Source organism: Anser anser, assembly GCF_964211835.1.
Source record: "Anser anser genome assembly, chromosome: 12".
NCBI classification, from domain to species: domain Eukaryota; kingdom Metazoa; phylum Chordata; class Aves; order Anseriformes; family Anatidae; genus Anser; species Anser anser.
The window spans coordinates 14,802,489-14,815,659 of record NC_139733.1 but is presented as its reverse complement, the minus strand read 5'-3'; the positions used below and the strand labels follow the sequence as shown (position 1 = coordinate 14,815,659).

At 45.6% G+C, this 13,171-nt stretch overlaps 1 protein-coding gene across 3 annotated transcripts in view; it reads left to right on the top strand.

The window, feature by feature from the left end:
* Positions 1–494: 494 nt before the first annotated feature.
* ACOX2 (acyl-CoA oxidase 2) overlaps positions 495–13,171 on the top strand; it is an 18,023-nt gene continuing 5,346 nt past the window's right edge. For 2 of the 3 annotated variants that reach the window (XR_014571688.1, XM_083796255.1), the window contains exons 1-12: positions 495–654; positions 1,454–1,621; positions 2,612–2,774; positions 4,979–5,130; positions 5,595–5,702; positions 6,837–6,956; positions 7,398–7,513; positions 7,924–8,096; positions 9,440–9,602; positions 10,282–10,472; positions 11,742–11,903; positions 12,854–12,959. Coding sequence is in view for 2 of the 3 variants with exons in the window: in XM_083796255.1 (XP_083652381.1) it covers positions 1,462–1,621; positions 2,612–2,774; positions 4,979–5,130; positions 5,595–5,702; positions 6,837–6,956; positions 7,398–7,513; positions 7,924–8,096; positions 9,440–9,602; positions 10,282–10,472; positions 11,742–11,903; positions 12,854–12,959 (1,614 nt within the window). In the remaining variant the exon portion in view is untranslated. Of the gene's footprint in view, positions 655–1,290; positions 1,622–2,611; positions 2,775–4,978; positions 5,131–5,594; positions 5,703–6,836; positions 6,957–7,397; positions 7,514–7,923; positions 8,097–9,439; positions 9,603–10,281; positions 10,473–11,741; positions 11,904–12,853; positions 12,960–13,171 lie in introns of all 3 variants that reach the window. The other variant, XM_083796256.1, reaches the window with a different exon arrangement.

Below are 13,171 nucleotides of genomic sequence, written 5' to 3'. Positions count from 1 at the left end.
GATCTGGCTTTCTGTGTGGTTTCTCTTACCGAAACTTCCCATGTGTTTAATTTCGCTCTGGCCAAACACGCCGTCCTGCCTGGCAGGGTTCAACTCAATGCCAAGGAGACACGCTGCCCTTGGCTTTAATCTAAAAACTCAATTTTGGACTGAAAAATAATCCTAACGCTACCCAGCTCACCTTGTTATTTGATAAACGTTTTACAGCGGTTCTAGCAACAACCACAACCCACATCTAACCCCTGCTAAATCGAGGAAGGTCGCTGGGATCGCAGAGGTAACAAAAAGGCCCCAAAGCAAGTGGCAAATTCCTCTCTTCATGCCAGCGTGGCTGGCTTCCCATCCAGAATAAGGGTACTTTGTGCGATTTTACAGTTTTATTTATTAAAAATGTATATATATATATAAAGACACTGGGACAAGGGCAGGTAGCCGAGCACCTCGTGCTGTGTACGCTCTCCTCCCACCGAGAAGAGAAGCTGCGATACTCGCCAGGCCCAGCCCGCCGCAGCCCGGCAGCCACCGCCCCACCGAAAGGGGCCGGCCCCGGCCTCGGCAACACGCCCCGAGGGGGGCGGGCGCTGCCAACCCCGGCGACGAGGGCCCCGGCCCCGGGAGCGCCGGCAGCCGCGACCGGGCAGGCCCCTAGAGCAGGTAGGGGGCGGCTGCCGCCATGGCAGGCCGCGGGCAGGGAGCGGGGCGGCAGGCCCGGGCGGCTGAGGGGCAGGGCCCCGGCAGAGCGCGGGGTGGGAGAGGCGGTGCCAAGCCCCCAAAGATCCAACTTTTTGTAATATTGCCCCAAAAAAGCGTGGCAAGGCAGGCAGCTCTCTGCCTAGAGAAGGAACTGCTCCTCCCCATCGCATTTTTATTAACGCTTTCCCCCATAACGCTTATTATTGTTAGTAACACTCCCTCCCCTTGCTGTTATCGCTACTACTAACACCCCTGCTGCAACAGGCATTGGAAGGTCACAGCTTATACTGGGGAGGGGACGGGGCAGGGGCTGGGAATGCCGTCACCGTTAACATGTATTTGTGCAACGTGCAAGTCCGAACTCCTCTCACAACGTTGGGAAAGGACAAGGTGATGAAAGTGAAGAGTTTGCTAAAAAAAAAAAAAACAACACTCATACAACCCGCATTTTGAGCTCTCAGAGTGCTCCAAGCTTTCTCTTTCCACCCCTGTTGCAACAAGGACAAGGCAGTGCTTCTTTTTTTAAACCAGCATGGAAGCGTGCCTGTTTGTGTACAAAGTACACTTAATCTTGCTGACTGCGGCGCTCTGCAATAGTTGCAGAAAGCAGCCCTGTGCAAGCCGTGCCCCAGGCCAGCCCACCTACGTGCACCAGCCCACAGCATGGGCCAATCCACGGGCTAAGCCCCACTCTTCGCTGCACATAACACCACAGCCGATTAAAGGTGTGCCAGCGACTAACGAGCCCCATCGGTTCCAGACGTCAGGATGGCTCTGCTGGACACCAGCAAATACGCACAGGGCTTCGGCCTCGGCGGCGTGAATCCCGACCTCGCCAGCGAGAGACAGACGGCTTCCTTCAGCGTGGAGAGGCTGACCACCGTGCTGGATGGCGGAGCTGAGCACACGCGGGTGCGGAGGGCGGTCGGTGAGTGAGCCTTGGGGTAGCAGCTGCGGGTTAGTACCAGGGTACAACGCTCCTGCTATTTCTGCCGCTTTGCACAGTGGATTTTGTACTCCCAGGTGCTCGCTTACTGCCTTGAAAGAGAGCAGGAGCATGGAGTTTAGGTCCCCTGCATGTGTAAATCAACACGACTCCTCCACAGCCACTTTGAAGCCTTTCCTCATCCCTGTTCTCTTTCCCAATGTCTCTGCCAAGGCAGGTTAAACTGGGATACAGCAACTGAGGGTCACGCAGGTGGGCATCTGTCCCAGCGCCGGGGCTAGGGGTGCTTCACAGCGACATGCATCACGCTGTGATCACAGCTGGACGACCCTTCCCGGCAAGAGGCTTGTGTGGGTGGGAAGTTCCTTGTGCAGGTGGCACACCTGAGGTGGGTGCGCCCGGGATGCTGTTTGCTTTTGTCTCTGTAATTGTCACAGAATGGCTCGGGTTGGAAGGGACCTTAAAGATCATCCTGTGCCAACCCTCCCGCCGTAAGCAGGGATGCCACCCACTAGATCAGGTTGCTCAGGGTGTCATCTAACCTGGTCTTGAACACCTCCAGGGATAGCTACACCTGCATTATACTTTCATCAGATGAGAAAGGAACAAGGTCAGTGTAATTGCATGCTTCATGTGCATGGATTCACGATGTACTCTTCCTGAGGCACAAAGGCACCTCTTGCACGCTGAGTGCTGGCAGGCTGTAGGGCGCTTGGCGGGGACCCTGCACCCGTTCTGCGGTGCAGTGAGCACAGTCCTGCTGCTGGCACAAGAAAACAGCAGGGGCAGCTTTGTATTGGGTTGAAGCCAGGCTCAAATATGGAGGTAAAAGAGTCGGACCTAAACCACAGGAGATGTGCCTCTCTGCCGCCCCACCAAACCCCTGGGGACAAGGCTCCATGGGGGGGACTCTGAGGTGCTACATGCTGCTCTCCAGCCCACACAGATAAACTCTTCCATGTTGCTTTACAGTTGAAGCGATCGAGCGTGACCCTGTATTTAGCAGGGAAAATCAGTATTTCCAAACCCAGAATGAGAGGTATGAAGCAGCAGTCAGAAAGGCCGTTCACCTCCAAAAAAAGATGCATGAGATGGGATGGAGAGAGGATGGACCTGAATTTATATATATCTACAGGTGACTTTTTTTTTTTTTTAATAAATGTACAACTTTTGGTTAAAAGGTTTGCTTGCCAACAAGAATCAGCTTGATCAAAGGTTGGGACAGGCCAACTGTCAACAGATCAAGTTTTGATACAAACATGCTGCAGGTTTTCACTTCAGCAGCATGCTTGGGTAAAGGGAAAATTGTTATATGCATCAGGGAACTTCTCGAGAAGTTCCAGATGATAGATCAGCTTGATAGATCCCAGCAGTTCACATCACCAACGTGATATATTCACTTCAGCAAGTTTTTACCTGTGCCACAGCTCTCATACTGGTCCTCAGCCATTAAGTGTTACTGTTCCAGTTATGTTACTGACTTCCAGACAAAGTTAACATTACATTTTCTTTACCTAGAAAACCCATATTGCATTAAAAACAAACAACAACAACGAAACACTATTTATTTTATAGATAAATGGAACGAAATGCCTCACATTTTTTTCTTAACATTCTGCATGGGGTTGAGTGCCGCTTTGTAATTGTTTGCCCCACCTTCTCTCCCCCTTTGCTAAGCAGAGGCAGCACGCTGCTATTGCCCAGTGCACACTGCCAGTTTGGGGGGGTTGCACTGTCAGTCAGAAGGGGCAAGTTGAAAAGCCTCATTCAAAAGAGCAACGTCTGCACCTTACAAATCATCAGTGACACTCAAAGTCACTTTCCAGTATTTCATCATATGAAAGATTATAATTCCAAGCTATGCCTCCTACAGTGATAAATGGGAAATTTCCCATCAAGAGCTCTTTTACTTGATAATTACATTCCCAATAAAAAGCACTTCTTTGCTCCTCTCTCAGAATAAAGATATTCCAAATTTTAAAAACCTCAGAAAACAGTCTGTCCTACCTATGCTTGCTGTCATCAGGCCCCCTGATGCCAAGAGCAGTGCCAGCCTTGTGTGATCGTATTTTGCTGTATTAAGAGCACAGGCTGCGTGGAAGGACAGCTCTTTTCTTATGAAATACAAGGCAAGCAATAACTTATCATTGACAAAAGTCCTGGTGCTGGACAGGCTGAACCACACACTTTTAAAAGCCAGCTTTGAAATCACAGATACAGTAACATTATTTCTGGATGGGCTGCCGGTGGGTTATTAAGTTTATCTCTGTAAATCAAAGCAATTTCCCTTTAACTTCTTTGTTCATAGTTTTCCCCCCTTTTTCAACACAACCGATTCTCTCTCAGGTCCAGCATAAAAGAAAGCTCACAGTCATTTGTTAAAAATAAAAGCTACCTGTCTAGAAACGGATACTTCTGAGAGCACTGCAGTAAAGCCAAACTAATGAGAACAGCAGAGGCGCTTATTTTTAGGTGTGAGAGCGTTTGTACTCCTATCTGTGAGGCGATTTAACCATATTCTGTATTCCTCATTTTCTTAGGGTTTCTTACAAAAACCAAAAAGCTTAAAGCAAATGAGTATCTGATTTGCACCATGGAAATCACTGTGCCCAAGTTGCCATAGACAGCTTCTGCAGTGGTGCTTTTTAGGATGCATGTAGCCCTATGAGCCAGCCAGATGGCAAAGGACCTGACCAGACACTAAAACAGGTGTTACAGGATGGATTTACATTTTTCCACAAGAAAACACACATCAAGTCATGCCAAAGCCCCATGAACTGCAGTATTTTGTCTCTGACAGCAACCGACAGCTAACATCTAGGCAAGAGTACGGCCAACAAACCAACATACTGAGGTGTTTCCCCAGAATGGGAAGTAATTTAGCCTACCATGTTTTAGGGTGGGGGGCTTATTTTTTATTTTTTTTAGCTCAGCCTTAAAATGGGATTTCAATAATCAGGAAAAAAAAACTCCTGTGAAGTCAAAAAAAGATGAAGGGTTTACAGAGCTATCAGAGACGCAGGACTGATGGAGCTGGGCTGTGTGTTTTAGGAGCTCAGCATCTGCTACTCAGAACAGCTAATTCCTCCAAAAGCAAGTGAAATAATGAGCAAGTGACATTTAAGCAAAGTATGTTATGAAAGTAGGAACAAAACCAGCTTGAAAGAACGCTTTTCCTGCAATGCTGTACTGATGCTGCACGTTCTGTTGAGTATGACAATGCAGAAATCAAAATTCAGCAGGTGGTACTGCCTAGTGACTGCCACCACGTCATTGCCGCATTAATCACATCCCTGGAACTTCATCAGTGTAAAAACACCACTTGTGCCTTCTCCCCAGGGCGCTTGCAGGAGACGTGGCATTTCTCCTTCACCGTGTCTTCATGAGAAGTATTTCGGTCCTGGGCTCTGACGAACAGGTTGCCAAATGGATTCCTCTTGCCACTAAACACCAGCTCATAGGAAGTTATGCCCAGACTGAACTGGGACACGGTAAGGCTACAGGGAGATCACAGTGTTTCTGTAGGATGAAAGGCTCCAGCCCAGATTCTCAGGGGATTTGAGTTCAAGTTGTCCATGCGTCACTGAAGTGGGGTGGCTGGGGGAAAAAATGATACCTTTGGTTCCTTAGCAAGCTGGAGATGCCTGGTTTGGGTTTTGCCAGCATGGAAAAAATAACAAGAGCTAGGGTGAAAGCTTATGGTTAGATGCCAGGCAGTCACACCAGCTCAAGGGGACAGTCACCACCAGCCAGGCAGCTCGCCCAAGTACAATTTGGCACAAGAGATCTCTGCAGGAGATGCTGTGCTGGGGGGCTGCTGTGGAATTGTTTCATGGTTTTCACCAGAAGAGTAAACCCCAAAAGTTTGATTATACACACACCAGTTTCCAGGGAGCTTCCCCTCTCTCTAATCACCCTTGTGATACACCAGGAGATTTTTAATTTTTTTTTTAAGGAACTTATCTTCAGGGTTTGGAAACAACAGCAGTCTTTGATACCACTACACAGGAGTTTATACTGAACACACCAAAGATCTCTGCAATGAAGTGGTGGCCTGGAGACAGTAAGTACCACACAATAGTTTGGTTTTCCTCATTTGCTTCCTTCAGTTCCTCAGTCTGCCTTGCTTAAGCTCCACATTTGAGGGCCCAGGTGCCAGCAGAGGACTTCAATAAGAGATGCAAACATCTAGAGGCAAATAAGAGATGTAAGGGCTTTGTACAAGTTTAAAGGCCAGAAGGAAGCGGCCATTATCTATTAAAGCCCTTGAAAATGCCTGCTTCTGCAGGAATCAGTCTCCTCTGTAAATAAAACTCAGGTGACCAAAAGCTGCGGGCAGATAATCCCTAACAACAGGCAGTCTCTGCATGAAGAATTCAAGAGTGAAATTCCCAGCTCCCCTCAGGAAGGTGTTTCACAGGAAAAACTTAAATCAGTCAGTCGTTAATAGTTGCATCAGACGCTTACCTGCTGTGTCCGGTGACTTGGTCAGCACCAACTGGGCACAACTGGGACAAGCGCCCTGCAGCCCTGGGAGGGCAGGTCTCCCAGACCTCCCAAACAAAGGAGCACAATGTGCACCCCAGGCACCCCTGCACAAGGGAGCAGAGCACATCACGGTAACTGGAGGAACACAGAGATACATTTCTCTCCTTCGCAGGAGGACCTGCTTAGCAGCTTGAGCATTCCCTTTTTATTTTCACCTTATAGTTGTTTTTTTTCCCTTCGTCCTCTAACATTCGAGAAGTACACAGGTGCAGAGCACCACCATCATTTTGTACTTCCCATTCTTCCCTTGCAGCACCACACCTGCAGTGCCCCAGGGTCTGACAGCAACACTCCCCATACAAACCCAGCATCTCCAGTAACAACTGGAGTTATTCACAACAGACACAGACGGCACTTCCCATTCCCTCAGTAACGCGTGAACTTTTGTTATTTTTTCCCCATCTGGTGATGCAGACTCGTCATCCAGGCTTCATTATGTGACTTCTGTGAGCCAAGAGCAGCTCAGAATGCAGATTTAGGCATCCTCCAGCTTCCAGCACCTGTGGATCACACCCACCCAGACCCACGCCAGGGGTGGGTGTGACATTGGGCAACACCCAGTGCACAATTAGCACTGACTGCTGTGAACTGTGAAAGTGTTTGTACCGTGCCTTGTCTCAAGGCTATGTGGCCGTTTTTCTTCTCACAGTGGGAAGGTCAGCAACCCATACAGTGGTCTTTGCTCAGCTCTACGTCCATGGGAAGTGCTACGGCGTGCATCCCTTCATCGTGCAGATACGCAGCCTTCGGGACCATTCACTGTGCCCAGGTAAACAGTGCCACACGCTGTAACACTTCTGCAGGTGCTCTGCCTGTTTTGTCCATAAATGTTTTCTAAAACATTGGGCCCAGTGAGAGCGAGCAGAGATGGTTATAGTTGCCAAACCACAGCCTCTTTATCTAAAGAAAGATTTATTGCATCCTTAGGCAAATCCAGAGCCCTGTTCTTAACCAGAAGCCTGGGTGGCTTTGACCACTTCTGCATTAACACCTCAGTTCTGACCCCTGCCAGCACCATAGCAGGATCATGGAAACAAGCTACTACAAAGCACTCAAATGCGTGTTGCATCCCTCAGGCAAGATCAACCATGTTGAGGAAGAAGGAGAGCTGAACATGCCCTTCCTTTGGGATCCCCAGCCTGCTGCAAACTTGGGAAAAAAGGAAAAAGTTCAAGTGGAAGTAAACGGGATGTGTTTTCTTATGCTGCAGGCATAACTGCAGGAGACATTGGTCCCAAAATGAATTTTGAGCACATTGACAATGGCTACCTCATGCTGCAGAATGTGCGCATCCCCAGAGAGAACATGCTGAACAAGTTTTGTGAGGTATGTACGGCATTCAAATCACAGACTCACCAATCAGACTCTCATCACACAGCCAGAGAGACGACAGCGACCTGCCTAAATTTAGTACAAAAGTCTCCCTTTGAGGTGTATGCAAGTCTCTGAAGTTTTATCAAGGGTAGAAGTTATCTGAATCCTAAGTGAAAATCTGCAACAGGAATTCCACATTCAAAGGTTAGGGGTTGGCGGAAGATAATCCAAGTCAAAAGCAGTAAGAATGTGTCTCTTCAAACAGACAGGTTTCCCGCATCACACATGGAAATATTTAGTTCTGCTCTCAGTGAAATATTTCAATGTTCATTTTATTGTACGCACAGAACTTACACAACCATCCCTTGTAGGGAGAAGTTGCAGTATCAAAGAAGACATCTAAAATCCTCTCTCTGTTCTAGGTTCAGCCAGATGGCACCTATATAAGACGTGGGTCACAGAAGATTAATTATTTCACTATGACTACACTACGTGTTTCCCTCCTTTCAGATGAAGTTATTCTACCTCTGATGAAAGCTTGCACCATTGCCATCAGATACTCTGCAGTTCGCCGGCAGTCCAAGTTAAATCCTGGGTAATGCCATGCAAGTTTGCAGCGGTGGGAAGGGGACCTCACAGCATGTTCCACCACACCACTCTGTATTTCTACTTTTCAGCTTTCATTGGCTTATTTCCTGTCCCAGACAGGAAGAATATTACAAACATGCTCTCCTGATATTTACATTAATAAGCTTCAGTCAAAGTACAAAAGAATATGTTTACAGATTTATCTGAGATAAGTTTCATAGTTTGAATAGCTCAGCAATTCACACAGGCAACCTATTTTTCTCAACTGGCCTCCCAATAACTCAGCAGAATCCAGACAAAGCAGACAAGTTGCTGAATTCCTATTCTATACCACCCTACTAATGGATGCAATGTTAAAACAGTTTCCAACATCTACAGTTCCAATATCCACATTTTACAACAGTGAATGTTCTTAGTCTGGGAAAAATCCCTGTAATTTTTAAATAGGTATTTTCGTTTGAGTAGATTTCAAAAATTTCCTCTTAAATCTCCTAATGAGAACGTGGTTTGTTTCAAATGCAAACCAAACACAGGAACGCAGCATGCTGAATCATTATGACAACCAATTGCATCACTTGAAGTCCTAAATATTCTAAATGCAGCAGAAGCCATAAAGAACATTAAAAAAAAAAAGCTCAGAAAGCTTAAAATAATTAACACTCAAGTGTTTTCAAAGAAACTGAGGAGTCTGACCTAGCAGAGAAGAAACTGTTTTTAATCAAACTATGCATTCAAAAGGTAATTCTACCTGAAAGAAGATTTTCTGCTTTCTACTTGAATCAGAAAGTTGAAACAACTGACAAAAAATAAGCATAGGTGCAGCTATTAAGACAAGCTTAATTATAACCTCGTCACTTCTATTTTAGATTGATCAGAAAACAATGTCAGAGCACAGTTACCTCTGTCTGCCTTGCAGGAACATCAGCTGAGGCTGGCATTCTCCTATCTACACCCAGAACCAGAGGATCCAGTTTGAAAACCAAAAGCTTTCCAGGGTGCAGTGCCACCACCTTGGCTACACCACCTACCAACTTGCTGCCCTTCCTCCTCTTCCTCTCCTGCAGTCTCTGTTCCCCCTCTCCGTACTGACTGATCACGCAGAGCCTTTTCCAGTCTGACAGTCTGGTTCACCAACACAGAAGAAAAATCACTTTTTTCCTAGTTGGGCTTGTTTGTCTAACGGCTTAGCAAGCTGGCAGCACAGGGACGGGGAGAGCAGGGAGACTAAGCAGATGGCTGAGTCCCTCTCACGTACTGCTTCTTGGTAATGAAAAACGTTCAGGTGAACTATCTAACAGTAGCTGTGCATGTGTCTGTGCTTTCCATACTTCATCACCTGTCTTCCAACAGGGAAGAAGAAGCAAAAATCCTTGACTACCAGACCCAGCAAGAGAAATTGCTGCCTCAGTTGGCAGCAGCCTATGCCTTCCATTTCATCAACAACTATCTGCACAAGCTGTTTGACAGGGGCTACAAAGAGATCCAGGAGAGGAACTTCAGCTCGCTGCCAGAGGTGAGCTGCTGCAAGATCAGCTCCGACAGCTGTTTTGCACTTAACATTGCCCTTCTCATCCCTAAGTCTCAAAGTACTTTAGCAAACTGGACAAGCATTCCTTTCACCACTAGATAACAGGAGAAAGCTGAAGCAGTAAAGGATGAAATGCCTTGTCCTAGGCTCACAACCAGTCAGCAACAGCATTTGCTTTACCGCCCCAAATTGTTGGCTTTGGGAACTATTGCAGAGTGCAATGTCCTTGCAAAGCATGTTTATTTGATAAAAACATAGTTCCTGGTAGCTGGTGGTGCAAAGCATTATTTCACAATTTCATCTACAAATGCACAGGCAAAACCAAAAATGTGACTTTGCAGATACAACATACGATTTTGCAACTGGAAGCCTAAATTGAACACATGCTTCTAACAAGAGCAGCCAAAGCCACTGCTGGTTGAGAGAAACCCAAAAATGCATAAGCTGACCACACCATGCCCAGCACGGGCATGTGTGGCATCCCAGTCAGAAACCAAGAGCCATGCTTGGGGACTGGGTGTTGCACTGGCATGCAAAGGAACTCACGACCAGAAATTGTACAAAATCAAAAAAGAAAACTTTACCCTTTGTGAACATATTCGGAGGATTGCTTTAGAACACTTTCACCATTAATGATCTGATTTTTTACTTGTTTTTTAAACAGCTTCATGCATCTTCTTCAGGCTTTAAAGCTATGCTTAGTCAGTACTGTACTGCAGGAGTGGAGATCTGCCTCAGGGCATGCGGAGGACATGGTTACTCTTTGCTGAGTGGACTCCCTTCCTTGTACACTAAAATACTTGCCTCTTGTATCTATGAAGGGGAGAACACAATTTTGCTCCTGCAAACTGCCAGGTAACAATTCAAATTTGTTCAGATGAAAACCTGCCCCTTAATTTATTCAGCTTCTACCACTTTTCCAAAACCAGTAAAACCAGCCACTCCTTTCTCATAGCATCCTCTAAAAATACAACTCAGGCCATAACTATTCATGTTTTCTGTCTAGTAGGCATGGAGGTGTGTGGGAATTGGATTCTCTCTTCTATTTTTGGTTTTGGGACATATGCAGGTGCTGTTCTGCATAACCTCATTTTCCTCTTAGTCTAGTAGCGCAGCAAAAGCATTGCTATACAAGCTCTGTAGTTTCTTTTTTTTAAGCAACAGATAAAACATGATATTGGTAAAGTGAGTTTGATGCAGAGAAGGCAAAGTTGTTGGATACCAATTCTAGATGAGTCATGCTTCCAAGAACACCAGACTGATGATTATCCAGAGCAGATGAAACAGAAGAGAAAGAAACCACATCTGCTTGAACTTTTAATAGCGTGCTTTTTTACTAGAAGGAGAAAACCAGTACACTTCTCACAGACAAAGGAGCTACCACATAGCTCTGTGCTTGCATGCATACAGTTCTGCACTCATTACTGCCTTTTCTCACAGGATCAATAGCAAGGTCAGGCGAGAAATGCTGTAACCTTTCATGGCCAGACATAGTCACACCAGGTCATAGCTGAGGTGCCAAAAAAATAGGGGAGTGGGGAATGCTCCTTGGATGCATGTTTAGCACTAGGAAAGGACCTCATGTCTGTTACTATGTGACTGAGTGTTCAAGCCACCATTAAGACTCCCAGTACTGAGTCTCAGGTTGCAAAGATGACAATATATCTAATCATAGAAGGGTTTGGGTTGGAAGGGACTTTAAAGATCATCTCATTCCAACCCCCCTGCCATCGGCACCTCCCACTTAATCAGGTTGCTCAAAGCCCCATCCAGCCTGGCCTTGAACACTTCCAGGGATGGGCTATACTCATGCTGCTGAGGCTGCTAATAGCCACAGGAAGTTCCTTCCTTAAAAAAAAAAAGAAAAGCATTACTACAGATTTGCTGTAGCATTTAATATAGTGAACAGGCTACCCTTGAGACCCATCACAGATCAGTTGACCACAAGTACCATGCAAAACTAAAGTTCATCACTTGTTCAGTCCCTTTTGGACCACTGATGGGATGGGTCACACCTCTCTGCTTCTCACCCAATCAAGGGAAGCCCCACTCTACTTTTTGCATGTCCATTTGCTGTATGGAGATCACAACAGTGGACTGTTCTGATTTTTACACTCTTCCCAGGTTCCTGATAAAGTGCTTCGCAGCAGCTAGTGCTGGCCAGCCCGTTCCACAGTCTGTCACTTATCTGGCTGCAGTGAAACCTGGGAAGTGTCCAGCCAAGAACAAGTTGGATTTTCTCAATCCAGACATTTATGTGGAGGCCTACCAACACACAGCAATCAGGTCAGTACAAAGGACGGGAGAGAAGGTTTCTCTGTTTGACAGCAGAAATGTGTTAAGAGCTCAGCTTCTTCATTGATTTAAAGAGCGGTAGAATAACACATTCCACAAGAATTGGCACCATCTGCTCCTGAAAAAGAAAAGGAAGCCTTAACCCCTCAGACAGGTTTAACAGCCATGTCAAATGTTTAATATGAAATTTTCATGTTCAGAACATCAAAAGTTTCTTAGCCATGTGCTACATAAAAACTATATTCCAGAGAGTTGATTCTGTACAAAGCTGATGACACCATTCAAGTAAATCCCAGACCACATCACTGAGTTGTCATCCAGTAACACCTTTAAGCAATTGGACCTTGTGCAGTCCTATACAGTAAGTTAAAATTTTATGTACCTGACAAAATGGCATTTGTGTTCAATTAATACCACAGCAAACACAGGGCCTCTCATTCTGTCTGTAGCCTTTCAACTACTCATTCAGCTATTCAATTGAAAATGGTATCGCACATTAGTATTATGGGTCATATAGGTGTCATCTTTGAAAGTCAAGTAAACAGATAAGCAATCCCACTGTCGTTCAAACTGGTATAAAAACACAGTCATTCTCTGAAAGCTTTGCTGTAAATGGGAGCAGGATTTGGATCCCTGTTTAGAAAAGCAGAGACAACATAATCTAATATTATCATTGTTTTATTTTGTTTTGCAAGCTATCCTTAAACACAACCTAAGAAAAACTCAGAAGAACCCCAGTAAGCTAAAAGCAGAAATCCTTTAGTACCTGGGTGGTCTGGGTGCGGATTTTGCATAATCAAACTTCTCTCAATTCAAATGTTGAAATGCCATTTTGACATATGATCATGCACAAGTCTGAGTATGAAATGAGCGCATGTGGGCTGCTTTGTTTATATACGAGTATTATGTTGTTGTTTTGTTTTGTTTTTTTAATTTTCCAGACTCTTAAGCAGCACAGCAGCTAAACTACAGGACTTGATTCAGTCAGGAGTCAAAAAGCATGAAGCTTGGAACCAGTGCACGGTACAGCTGGTACAGGCTGCAAAGGTTAGCAAAATTTACATGCTTAGTTGATATTCATCACTGTGATACAATATGAAATAGAAACAGCATAATTAGCCTAAAAAAGTCTCAAAATTTTTTGTTGTTTTCTGCTAGCATGTAAGGGACACCACAAAGACCATGGCATCATTGTGGTCTGCACAGCAGAAAATCATAGTAGGAAACAAATTCCTACTATGAACAAAAATTTGCATAGG